Source organism: Hyposmocoma kahamanoa, unplaced genomic scaffold (assembly GCF_003589595.1).
Source record: "Hyposmocoma kahamanoa isolate Upper Pololo Valley unplaced genomic scaffold, ASM358959v1 224, whole genome shotgun sequence".
In the NCBI taxonomy this organism is placed as follows: Eukaryota; Metazoa; Arthropoda; class Insecta; order Lepidoptera; family Cosmopterigidae; genus Hyposmocoma; species Hyposmocoma kahamanoa.
This window is the reverse complement of record NW_020653743.1, coordinates 5,904,150-5,918,099: the sequence shown is the minus strand read 5'-3', so window position 1 is coordinate 5,918,099 and position 13,950 is coordinate 5,904,150. Positions and strand designations below refer to the sequence as shown.

The window sequence follows — 13,950 nt, the reverse complement described above, 5'->3', positions numbered from 1 at the left end:
TAATATCAAATAAAATCTTATAATTTTGTAAAGTTTTGTAAACTTTATAACAATTGGTTAGGTAAGTATTACTTCGACATAACCCAATTACCTATTTACCTAGTTAAATTCCAATTACGAGAGCAGGCCGTGGGCAGAGCTAGCCTTAATAATGAGCATTGAAAGAAATGTTGTTTTCCTATGCCATAATTGGCCTAGCAACGTTTTGTTATTAAACATTGTACATCGAATTTTGGTTAGAGCGTAGGTATATATTATTTTGAATTACTATACTATAAATATCATACTTAAACATAATATTCAACGATTTGCTTGTCAATAACGTTCTTGTTATGTGTCATATGCCTATATGATTACAAAATAAACCAGAACCCTTTAACTCCCTCCCACGCCCGCTCTGAGCCACCGAAATGAGAAAACTTAGCTCGGCACAGACGTATCGTAAACTTCAACATTGTATAAATAAAAATATATTAAAGGGAATTCTTGACCGCAAAAAAATAGGTGGTGTTCACCTTTATCGGATTTTTATCTAATAGTATAGCTGTGTTTGGTTCACTTCTCAATCGACTCACTGAAACAGCTACAAAGAATCGTTACAAGTGGTGATAACCTACTGAGTGAGCTATTAAATTATTAGCAGTAAAGCTCTTCGTGAAAGAATTAGGGCGATGCCACACGATGCGTCGCGTAGGCGGCGTTGCGACGCCTGAGCGGTGACACTCCGTTGTACTACATATTATACGTTCTTGCCACATGGTGCGTTGAATTGAAACGGTACGTAACGACCAGGAGACGCTGCAGTGCGTAAGTAAACGGCGTTAAATTGGGACACCGCATTGTTCGTGTGGCACTCGGTGCGTCGAAATCATACGCGTTGCGATGACGCAACGCACCGGCAATGGCCCGTTTCTCTAAGACAAAATCGTCGCCTTACTCGTACCTTAAACGTCGAACTCGTATCTTAAAGCACAGAGTTACTGAAATGCAAAAATGTACAAATTTCGCAAGCTGATTTCACATGACATGAATCCAAATTAACCCCGTTGATAATAAATTTAAAATAAATAGAAAGTTTTGCCGTCTCCTGAATAATTACTTTTTATAAGATACGAGTTTGAGAAAGTAAGGCATTGATGTGTTTCTCTAAGGGCAAATTCGGATCGATATCGGCGCAGCGGCGTGTCGCTTACCAGCAAGCACACGACTTGTTCGTTCCATCACTTGATATTATAATCAGTACAGAGTACTAAAAAAACCGACCTCAAAAGCACGTGGAATTACGTCTATTTGCTAAGTTTCATTGAAATATCTCCTAGTTCGCCACTATACAGGATTTGATACTGGAGATAATAAAAATACGTTCTCACTACGACAAAGTATACTACTCAAAGTATATCGAGAGAGAAACGCCTGGAATTGGAGAAATAGCAAAATCAACTAAATAATTGCTAAAAGTAATTGCTCCTAAATAAAAGTTAGGCGCTATTTATAAAAATGAATCTTCATGCGTGAACAGCCACCCTTTGAGATGGATGATTTTCTTCAAAATGAAATGGGACCACTATGGAAATACCCCCTTTCCAACAAAAAAAGAATCATGATAATCGGTTCACAAATACCGGAGTTATCGCGTAACATACATACAAAAAAAAAAGAACATACAGTCGAATTGAGAACCTCCTCCTTTTTTGAAAACGGTTAAAAAACAACACAATATACTTCAACTGGAATTAAGAAATAAAAACAAATGTGTAATTAAGGTGATATCATTGACCTACCAACAAATGGACGTAGGGTCTAATACAAAAACAACGAAAAAAATGTCCTATATACTATATATATAGTATATATATATATATATATAAATATATATTATATATATATAGTAGTTAACCTATATAAACGTAGGGATATGTAACGAAATATAAAAAACTAAAACATTTCATTTAAATTGTAACGTCATTGCAGTACTGCCTAATTTTGCTTGCAACTATTTAAGGACCCAAAAACACCATATTCAGCTTCCACTGGAAATTTAACAAAATGCACCATATTTAGCTTCGATTGTGAGTTATCCGTCCGTCATCCGTTATTTTTAGTTTTTTTTTATAATGCACACACTCAATATAGCCCCGCACTAGGGAAACCCTGTGTCGCGGGTGCCATGGACACACACATAGACAACCACAAGTAAGAGAAATAATTCTAGGCCATACAACTATTTCTCCCGGCCCGGGAATCGAACCTGGGACCTCTGCGTGGCAGTCCGGCATGGTAACCGTTCGGCCACCGAGGCAGTTCGATTGAAAATTACTTGAACATAAGAGTAATGGAGTAGCCTTTATCGTAAATATTAATTAATTTTTATATACCTATATATTATTATGTCGAATTTTGTGCAAATTCACTTAAAGAAATAATAAAGAGTTGGGCAGATACAAACATACAAATAATACTACAAATGTGAAAGTAAGCGTGTACTATAAGAAATGTATTCTATTATATATGTATTATATTATTAATGATATTCCAACTAAACGTAAACCGTAATTCCGAAAACCGATTTAGTTTAGTTTTGCAATCTTCCTAAAAAAATACATTTGACATTTTATTTCGTTAGCTCGAATTAAACGCCATTAATAAAAAATATTTTTTTAAATAAGATTAAAATCAAAACGACTCTATAGTTTCTTTGTTCTAAATATTTCAATCGCTTGCGGTTCCAATAATTGAAAATGACCAAAAAGTTTATATAAGCTTCTTGAAATTGACGTAAGGGTCTCTTTCCATCTTTTGCGCATGCAATGTGTAGAAAAAGGACAGTTAGCTATTTGATTATTTTGTGTACTTTTGTAATTTATATTTACTATTCATTTATATATAAATTAGATACGATAAAACTGTACAAAATAACACTTTTAAATGAGAACTATGACAACACAATATATTTGTTTAGTGAAAATATGATACAAAATCCTGTTTTTACACTTTACTGCGGTAATTTTTACAAGTTATTATTATATGGTACTGCATGATTGACAACCGCGCTGTCACTCGAACAAATGAAGACTGTTGCGCGATTGACGCTCTGTATGCGATTTTAACGCCCTATACGTGCGGACACTTTTTAGCGCGAACCCAACGTCCATTTATTGGTAGGTCAATGGGTGAAATGTTCTATTTTTGGTTCACCCACACAACGCAGTGCAAGACAAATGAACGGAATGACTTGACATAAAGACTGACATGAGAATAAATGGAGGAATACGATATTTCTACTTTATTCATCGAATAGCCTTTTCCTATGAGAACTTTTGTTATATACACACATAGTTCACAAACTTTCAAACTGTATTGTTAGTTTAGTCAGTTCACGTATTTAAATTTGGTTTTCTTTTTCACTATTGTATAACCTTAATCTTAAACTTAATTTTAACCTCTGCAATCATAGTATTAAGAGAAAGAGTAAGTTGTCTGTGGTGACAGACCTGGTATCCTATATTACAAGCTTATGCTTAGTTTAGGTACCAGTTTTTTGCAAACATAATATAAACACTATTTTTGTCTATCCTTCTTTTGTTCATGTTCAGTTGTTATGTTTGTGGAGAGAAATAAATACATTATTATTATTGTTATTATTATTATTATTATTATATAGACTAATTTCAATATATCGCACACTAAACCAAATACTGTCGTAACTCAAAATTGCGGAATTAAGCAAACACAACTCAAAATTTAAAAAAATATTTATTCTGAATAAATATAAAAATAATAATTACACAACATAGCATTTATTGCTCTGATCCCAAAGTATGCATGCAGTATGCTGAATTCGAAAAAGCGCCTTTTTTAAAAAAAAAAAGTGCGCCTTTGACCTCCATCTCACCTGATGGAAAGTGACGAGGTCGAGGATGTAGCATGCACACTTAAATAATGCCTATTCACTCTCGCCTTGAAAAGGTCCAAGTTATAGCGTTCGGGGAACAAGTCTGCAGGCAGGGAATTCCACTCCCTAGCCGCTCGCCATACAAATGTGGAAGCGAAACGCTTCGTGCAAATCCGGGGAATATCCACAACATAGGGGTAGAATCCCCGCCCACGTCTAGTCTCCCGATGATGAAAAAATGAAGGCGGAATCAAATTATAAATAATAAATAATAAATAAAATAAAATAAAATAAAATTCATTTATTTCGGGCAGCAAAAACCCATATTATAGACAATACATTCACTACATATTACATTATTATTACCTGAAATTTAATGCATAATAAAAATAAAATTTACAAAATATTACAAAACACAAACTATCATTATAAAATTATTTAACTTATGAACTAAGTGTTTGAAACAACATGCAGGCGACAAGCTTGGTTCATATATGGACAGTCGAACCTGTCCGCAATCATGCGCATGATGGTGTTGGGGCTGACCCGTACCCTACTCACCAGTGCCAATGCGCGTTTGCGCATGGTTGAGTAAAAACAGTCGACGTGAGCCGCTGCGAACATGCCCGAGGCGCTGCAGTATCGGGGCAGCCCCATCAACACCCTAAACGCATTATTGTATTGGACACGGAGGGCCCTATATGCCTTCTGAGAGTACGTCTCCCACAGGCTGCATGTGTAGAAGGAAGTGCAAAATGCCCTGAACAATGCAACTTTCACTTCTACGGAACTACGAACAAACCTGCGGGCTATCATGTTGGCTCTGACCGATAAAGCCCTCCGTTCCCTCTCAATGTCCATATCATCCTTCAGATCACTGGTGACCCAGTGACCGAGATACTTAAATTTCTCGACTCTGTCAAGAGGAGCACCGATTAAGCTAACAGGCGGCACACTCATCAACTTCCTATGGCCAATACCGAACACCATGTACTGACTTTTGGTCGTGTTGTATATTAGTCCATGTCTATCTGCATACGATTGACAAATGCTAAGTAGTGATCTGAGTCCGCACACAGACGCGCTCAGCAGCACCATGTCATCTGCGTAGCTGAGGTTGTTAACAGCCACCCCGTCGACATGACAGCCAACACGACTACCACTGAGCTCGACTAACAACTCGTTCATGTATAGGTTAAACAGAGAGGGAGATGTTAGTCCTCCCTGTCTAACCCCACACTGTAACCTGTACGGCTCAGACCATGCCCCCAACCACCTGACCCTGTTGACCTGGTTTCCATACCAATACTTGAAGATGTTAATAATATCATTCGGCAAGTTTATAACCTCAAGTTTTTTCCACAGTATGTCGTAGGAAACCAGATCAAAAGCCCTTGACAGGTCGAGAAAGCAAGCGATTATGCAACTCCATCGCACACTCTCCGTGATATATCCTGTAGAATACCGATAAGCTGGCAACTCTACGACAGTGTTCAAGGCTCTGCAGCTTCGTTTCTACTAGTTACGAGTCACCTATAAGCCTCTTAGCACACTTGTCTATTGAATCCAAGATGGCCAGTTGGTATTTAGCAGAGCCATCCCATAAGTGGCACCAGTACACCATACACGACCGGACTTGTGCTTGGTACAGCTGAAGCAACTATCCCGGTGTGAAGTATCGCGTCACCTTGGAAAGGATGCCAAGTTTCTTGGCTGCAGTTTCGGCCACGGATTCAATGTAACTGCCGAAGTTCAGATTGGACGCTGGCTATCGGTATGGATATATCACGAAAAGTTGGAGACAGATAAAAGGCACTCCGTTTAGTAGAGAAAAGACACTCTTGTGTTTTGGTAGCATTAAACTTGACAAGATTGGCATCGCCCCAATCGGAGACTGCCTTAAGTGTCAAATTCAAACGACTAACCATGGACTCTCGACAAGACTGGATTTCTTCTCCACTGACCCTTGCATCCTTCAAGTAATCCGTGGCAGACGCTCTCCCAACTGAGCTACGGAACAAACCACCAGACTTTACGGATTCTACTATATGCTTGTTGCAGATCTTTGTTTATGGTTTGTACGACTTTTTTGCTGTAGCGTCATGTGAGAAATCTATAATATCTTCACTCACGTTCGTGGAATGATTTTATAAAAATAATAATCGTGGTAATAAGATATCGTGATATTCAATAAAACTTAAAAATATACATGATTGTTTATTAAGTACTAACAACATCACAGGATTATATTAATAACATCATAAACAACAACTTTTGTTCCATGACTTTTAATAATTTGTCAAATTTACTTTTTTTTATATATCGCACTGCTAATATAACGGGACGAACAAGTCGTACGCCTGGTTGTAAGCCACACGTCTGTTCTTAACAGTTGCAGTGTTACCCAGAGCTGTAAATCATAAAGATCTGGGGGCACCGCCATAGCGCCCGTCACCCTGAGACATAAGTTGACAAGTCTCATGTGCCTGTAATTTCACCAGCACCCTTACCCTTCACAACCGGAACACAGTAATGTGACCATCACTGCTTGGCGATAGAAATAGGTAAGGTACTTTCGTACAAAAATGAAAATATTTAAATAGATCGCTCTAATCGGTAATAAGTCTGTGCTGTAACAAAAGAAAGATCTAGCGTGAATACCAGTCCCCAGAGTGGAGGACGACGCTTGCACATTTAAACTTATTACCGTACTTGTGTAATAAACAGTGCTTGTGTAATAAACAGTTTTCTTTCTTTCTTTCTTACTACCAAATGCCAGGGGACCTACTATAACCTTTACAAAAACAATCTTATTTCAATGTAAGCTTAAAGTAAGCTTATTGTAATATTACTCATATTTGTACCGTGACGAACCTGTCAACCAAATAATGTATTATTGCAAATGTGAATGAAAGAACGAATGATTTCCCAATATTGTCTATTCCTCATTAAAAATAGAAAAGAGATAACGCTATATGAACTATATAATGTCATGTCTTTCTTTTTTGATGTTCCAAATCGTCTATCGTAGTATAATGTTTAAGTACTTAATGTTATTTACATTTAGAGAACTTTGACTGTTAAAAAAAGAAAAGTATGTAATAATAAAATATATTAAAATTACGTTGTTTTCAATAATTATTCGGCATTTTCAAGAAGAAAAATAAATAAAACAATCTGGGTCTTGATAGTCACGTTGTGAATTCAGCATCGAATATACTCGATGGAATTTAGAATTATAGTCTAATGTCAACTGTTAGTTTCGCCAAGGAGCATATAGATGGCGCTGTTATAATTTTACGAAATAAACATCGCGTATTTTTATTTACCGAAAAATTATTTACTGTGTGCTAATAAATAAAAAATAAACAAAATATTGGAGAGATATATGTAAATAAGTAATTTCAACTTAACTTTTAATCATTACAAATCAATATTAAGACAATAAAACTAAAAATAATATTGTTTCCATTGCATCCGTGTAACGATTTTAAGATTGCTAAATTTGACATAAGAGCTATATTACTTTAATGTTAAAGTTAAGTCGCGTCATAGTACGAACTGAGTGAATGAATAGTCACAAAGCTGCCAATAAAACTTCATAGTTTTAACATTACAATAACCTTACTTTAAGCGAGTTATGGTACGAAAAGTCAATGTAAGATTAAAGTAATAATAATATTGTTTTAAGAGGTTGTGGTAGGCCACCAGATCTAAAACGGTTCAGATTATATTTACATTTTTTTTAAAGTTATGAAACAAAAATTGTTGTTCATGATGTTAGTAATATTGTCCCTTAAGTATAATATTTACAATTAGTAGTTTATGTGACTGGTACTTAATGAGAGGCATTAAAATACGAGTGTGGGTTCATAAAAACATCACACGAGTGTTTTAACTGCCTCTGTGGCCGAACGGTTACCATGCCGGACTGCCACGCAGAGGTCCCAGGTGCGATTACCGGGCCGGGAGAAATATTTTTATAGCCTACATTTTTTTCTCGTGAGTTTGGGTGTTATTTGTGGTTGTCTATGTGTGTGTCCATGGCACCCGCGACACAGGGTTTTCCTAGTGCGGGGCTATGTCGAGTGTATGTCGAGTGTGTGCCTGAATATGTACAATTACATGCACAGCTTTATCTATACACATAATATTATAAGATCTCTATGATGTGTTCAAGAACCGCATGTTACGACTGGCGAAATGGCGGCAAATAGAAACTTTTCTCACGCATGTCACACAACCGTAGTTTTGATTTAATTCATAGACAAACTTGAGTCGGCCTCAACTATCATATCGTTCGATATCAAGTAATGTGTGAAATTTGTCAAAATTGTTTGCTATTGACTTAGAGCATATAAGACGGGACTACTACTACTACTACAAGCAAACAGGTACACTCAAATGCAAAATTGAATCGTGTCACTATGGTCTCACACAAACAAAAGGCTACAACACTAGCTTATAGATAAAACACACATTCATGTCATGTCCGTACACAGAATAGGCCTATAAAAATAAATTGATTCTTATGAATATACTAGAGACGGAAAGTTATCGACGTGACGGTGTCGATATGTATTACGTACAGTTTAATCATGTATATGAAAAACGTAATTCCACACTTGGCTAGACTGGATGTAGATGATTTCTTTTTGCAATTTTGTGAGTAGTGTAACAGTAGTATTGTTTTACTTGTATTTGCCAGAGGAGATTGCCCATTGACTTACCAATAAATGGATGACAATAAATACAATCCAAAGTCTAATCCAAAAACCGTGAGAAAATGTCATGTCAGTTTATGGCTTTTCGCGGTCTGCGTTGGAGCCAATGACAAGCATGGCCGGAGTTAACCTCTACAAACGTAGTGACATGTATAGAAATATTAAAAAAACTGAAACATTTAATTTAAACTGCAAAGTCATTGCAGTATTGCTTAATTTTGTTTGCCACAATTTAAAGGCCCAAAAATTATCCATTCTCAGCTTCTACCGAAAATATCAAAATGTGGTCCATTTAGCTTCTAGTGAAAACTACTTGAACACAAGAGTGATGGAGTAGTCTTAATGTCAATATTAATCAATGTTATAGTAATATGTTCATTGACCTACCAACAAATGGACATCGGGTCTAATACAAACACCACGAAAAAATGTGCGAAGTTAACCTATACTAACGTAGTAACATGTAACGAAATATAAAAATCTAAAACATTTAATTTAAATTGTAACGTCATTGCAGTACTGCCTAATTTTGCTTGCAACAATTTAAGGGCCCAAAAACACCATATTCAGCTTCTACTGGAAAATGAACAAAATGCACCATATTAAGCTTCGACTAAAAATTACTTGAACACAAGAGTAATGGAGTAGCCTTTCTCGTAAATATAAATTAATTTTTACATATATTATTATGTCGAATTTGGTACAAATTCACTTAAAGATAATAATAAAGAGTTGGACAGATACATACATACAAATATTGTACAAATGTGAAAATAAGCGTGTACTATAAGAAATGTACCGATATTCGAACTAAACGTAAAGTCAAATATTCGTAAATCCGAAAACCGCTTTATAATAAAACCGTTACGCTTTCGAGTAATTTTGATGCTTTTCACAAAGACAAAATTAGCTTTTGTTTTGTAATCTTCCTAAAATATACATTTGACATTACGAAAATTCTAGCTTACGTTATTTCGGGCAAATGTATTTTCTGACTTCTGATAGGTAATCCCAAGCCGTAAAATGAGTACAACAATATTTTGTTAGTTATTGCTAACGTTTAATAAAAAAAAATCATTTTAAAAATAAGGTTAAAATCAAAGCAACTCTATAGTTTCTTTGTTCTAAATATTTTAACCGCTTGTGGTTCGAAGAATTGAAAATAACCAATAAGTTTATATAAGTTTCTTGAAACTGACGTAATGGGTCTCTTTCCATCTTTTGCGCATGCAATGTGTAGAAAAAGGACAGTTAGCTATTTGATTATTTTGTGTGCTCTTGTAATTTATATTTACGATTCATTTATATACAAATTAAATACTATAAAACTGTACATAATAACACTTTTAAATGAGAACTATGATAACTCAATATATTCGTTTAGTGAAAATATGATACAAAATCCTGTGTTTACACTTTACTGCAGTAATTTTTACAAGTTATAATTATTGGTACTGCATGATTGACAACCGCGCTATCTGTCGCACAAACGAAGACTGTTGCGCGATTGACGCTCTGTATGCGATTTTAAAGCCCTACAGGTAGGGACACTTTTCAGCGCGCACCCGACGTCCATTTATTGGTTATATATGGTTGCTCAATGATTATGTTGAATTTTATACGAATTCACTTCAAGGAATAAGAGTTGTGCAGATATATAGGTATACATACAGATATTGTAAATGTGAAAATAGTTATGTCTCTCTGTTGGTAGTTATGACGTGCTGTAAGAAATGTATCGACGTTTCGAATTTTTAGATTCCAACTAGACGTAAACTCAAAGTTTCATAATCTCGAAAACCGATTTATAACGAAACCTGTGCTTTCAGGGGATTTTGGTTGCTTATTACAAATAAAAGATTAAATTAGTTTGTTTTGTAATATTCGTAAAATAGCCTAAAAAAGTTTGGTATAACAAAAATTGAAACAAACGTTACTTCGGGCTAATTGTTGTTCGAAAATTGAAATTGACGTAACGGGTATCTTTGTGTCTTTTGCCTTGCTTTTGCTAAAGACATGCTCTTTCGTAGGATAAGGACAGTTAGTTATTTGGTTATTTTTATTGCTTTTGTAATTTACGTGTATTGTATGTATGTACTCGTATATGTACTTTTTATTTTTTTCTTACAGTAAGGCATGATTTATGATGATTTATATTAAACAATTACAATTTATTTTCATTATTTACAATTTATTACATTATAATTGAATATACAATACGACGGAGAAATCAATTTGAATAAACTTCGTTATATAATCTGTCGATAAAAATAGAAGCTAAAAGAGCGCGTCATTTCTCTATAACGAAAAAACAGCGTCCACGAAGTACTGCATTTTTTGTCTATAGTTGCCTGTTAGTAAATAGAGAACTTCATAGGCATTCTTATGTCAAATGTTCGAATGTTTTCAAATATTTTTTATGTAATCGATAAATTGAATCAATGTGATTCATTGTGAAAAAAATGTCATAAAATTGAAAATTACCAATTAATGTAAAAAATAGGCTTATGTATGGAACGTAATTCCACTCTTGGCTAGACTGGCTGCAGCAGAGGTTTTTTTTTTGCAAATTTGTATAGCGCAAGACATGTTTCTTGGACTACTTGACGCGGTGAATTCGATAACGGAAATGCAAAAACTTCGATTTGAAAGTAGTGTTTATTATGCGATAGTCGTTTTGTACTTGTACCTTGACAGAGGGAATTGCCTATCGATAACGCCTCCAGTCCTATATGCTCTAAGGCTATTGACATTTCATTTCGAATAAAAATTCATCTCGACTGATGATATTAGAATTGAGGTCGAATCAAATTGTTTTGTTTTCCAGAGATGTTCGAAATTTGAATGTAATAATAAAATTGAATTTGATGTTATTTCTATAGCATATATATATATAGAATAACATTTTCACAGATAAGTAACACATCATAAGATAGAGGGTCTATGATACGTGTGTAGATAAAATAAATAAAATAAAAAGACATTTATTTCTCCACAAAACATAAGAAACACGATACTTAAAAAACGAATAGAATAAACAATTGAGTGATGTGGACAAAAAGGCTAAAGACTCAACGTTGCTAATTTTCAGTCTTCACTTGTAGATAGCTGTTCGCTTGCGGCACCAAACTAATATACGGAGTGTAGGTACACCAACTAATAAACCTACCTTAAGTAATAACTAGTAAGTAATAAGTTAAAATTTAATGGCTGTCCGCGTGAAGTTATATATTTTTTATTTATTTAACTTAAAATACACCAATAACTTACAAAATACTAGAAACTGATTCGTTATGAAAATCCATTATGTATTTAATAATACAAACACAGTTAAATGTTAATATTTAAGTTCACATAAATTAAAAGACGGTAATAGCAGAACAAAGATGACGAACAGCCCTTTTTGTTAAGGCATTAGTAGATAATAATTTTGCTCCTAAATTTGACGAAGTTTAAAAAACTTTGAGAATTTGTACTCCAATTATTCAGTCGCAGAACAATTTAGCAAACTGTCTAAATTTGACTTAAAATTTTCAATGAAGCAGATTTTATTAAAAAAACTGAATCTGTTCGCATTTATAGAGAGTAGAAAAGTAAAAAAAAATAAACGCCTACACACAAAAGTGTCACAATAGACTTTTATCTCAACGAGCGCAGAGCGTTTACGGGGGGTCGTTACAGTTTATTGTCAGGATGAAGATATTTTCTGTTTAGAACTTGGCACCACAACGTGCTATCATAAAAAATCGAGTTTATATAATTAGGCCAACGCTCTAACACTTTTGCTTAAAATATCCTATTAAGTCTGCTTGCTCGCTAAACCGTCAATTTCATGGAAGAAATACTTCATTTAAAACTTTTTATATAATCGTCATCATGAGATGAAATAAAATTTTAATAACAATAATAACGCACACACTCAACATAGCCGCACTAGTGACACACACATAGACAACCACAAATTACACCCAATCTCACGAGAGAAATAAATGTAGGCTATACTAATATTTCTCCCGGCCCGGGAATCGAACCTGGGACCTCCGCGTGGCAGTCCGGCATGGTAACCGTTCGGCCACGGAGACAGTTAATATGATAAATATTCAAATACCTTATCTAACCATTACATATAAATCAACCTTACTTCAAATAAACTGCGGTGCTCTTTTACTGAAATTGAAATTCTCCGAAAATCAATTGAAAACACGACTTGAAGCCATAGTAATAAGGATAATTTTATCTATGTAACAGGTAATTTTATACTAAAGTTTTGATCCTCTTTGTTATGTTGAAATAAAGGGAAAATGTTGCACTTAATAGCACTAAAATAAATAAATACAAGACAGATTCTCTCCACATCAATCCCGCTTATAATTCCAAAAGAAGTCGTCTTACAACAAAAACAAATTTCAAACAAGTAAGGTTCACTAAGAGCATAATTGGAAGTGTCAGCAAACCAGAAATTATAAAATGCTACTGTCGTTTCGTGCCGAACTTATCTTTCCCTGTCAACGTGTTCACAGAGACCTTTACACTTTATTGTCACAATGAAGATATTTTGTATATATAATATTGAACTGAAATTGTTAGTTTACCCAACGCGTAAAACATTTGTTATATTGTACGAGTACATAAAAGCTCTTTCATAACAATATTTTCAAAAAATTACTTTGTATGTTTTTTTATGACATCAAGCAACGGGAGGAAGATCCGTGCGCCTGGTGGCAATCGACACACATAGGCGTGCCTATCCATAATAGTTGCAGTACCACTCAGAGCTTTGAATCACAAAGATCTGAGGGGCACTGCCATGGCACTGCCACTGCGCCCGTCACGCTGAGGCATAACCTTGTTACAGGCGTTACAAATCAGTAACATCATTAATCATTAGTCAACGTCCTCCCGTCCCTCATTTTAACCATTAATAATATCTCTGGTGCTAATTGAAATATCAAAATGCAAATAATTCATATTCAGCACATCTATGGGTTGATTGAAATAAAAAATTGAGTCAAATACCTAATTTATATGAATTCAAAATGGCCTCTATTGTCCCCAAAATTTAAATTTCCATCAAATATTTCATTACAACGCAACAATACTTTAATCTAATCTGAGGCTAACTTCAATTATTTAAGTTTTTGTCGAAACAAGTATAATAAAATAAAAATAGTAACGTAGCATACATACATACGTAGCAGCGTGGCTTGTATGTGTGCGCCCTCCTCGCGCCATATAAAGACGCACACATTTTTGGTATTTTAGTGTGACAAGCGCAGTGGTAGTGTCCCTCATATCTTTGCGATTTAAAGCTCAACCACTACTGTGCCACTTAGA

The 13,950-nt window shown here is 34.8% G+C and overlaps 2 protein-coding genes across 2 annotated transcripts in view; one reads left to right on the top strand and one right to left on the bottom strand.

Moving 5' to 3' along the window:
• The window catches only part of LOC113228200, a 191,772-nt gene that overhangs the window by 73,891 nt on the left and 103,931 nt on the right, over positions 1 to 13,950 (top strand). The window lies entirely within an intron of this gene.
• LOC113228266 lies at positions 4,343 to 5,080 on the bottom strand. The gene has a single exon (XM_026461532.1). The coding sequence runs from the start codon at positions 5,078 to 5,080 to the stop codon at positions 4,343 to 4,345; it is 738 nt and encodes a 245-aa protein (XP_026317317.1).

What these genes read in the sequence shown, in the direction of transcription:
- LOC113228266 (XM_026461532.1), bottom strand. Translation starts at nt 5,080, where the DNA reads ATGAACGAGTTGTTAGTCGAGCTCAGTGGTAGTCGTGTTGGCTGTCAT.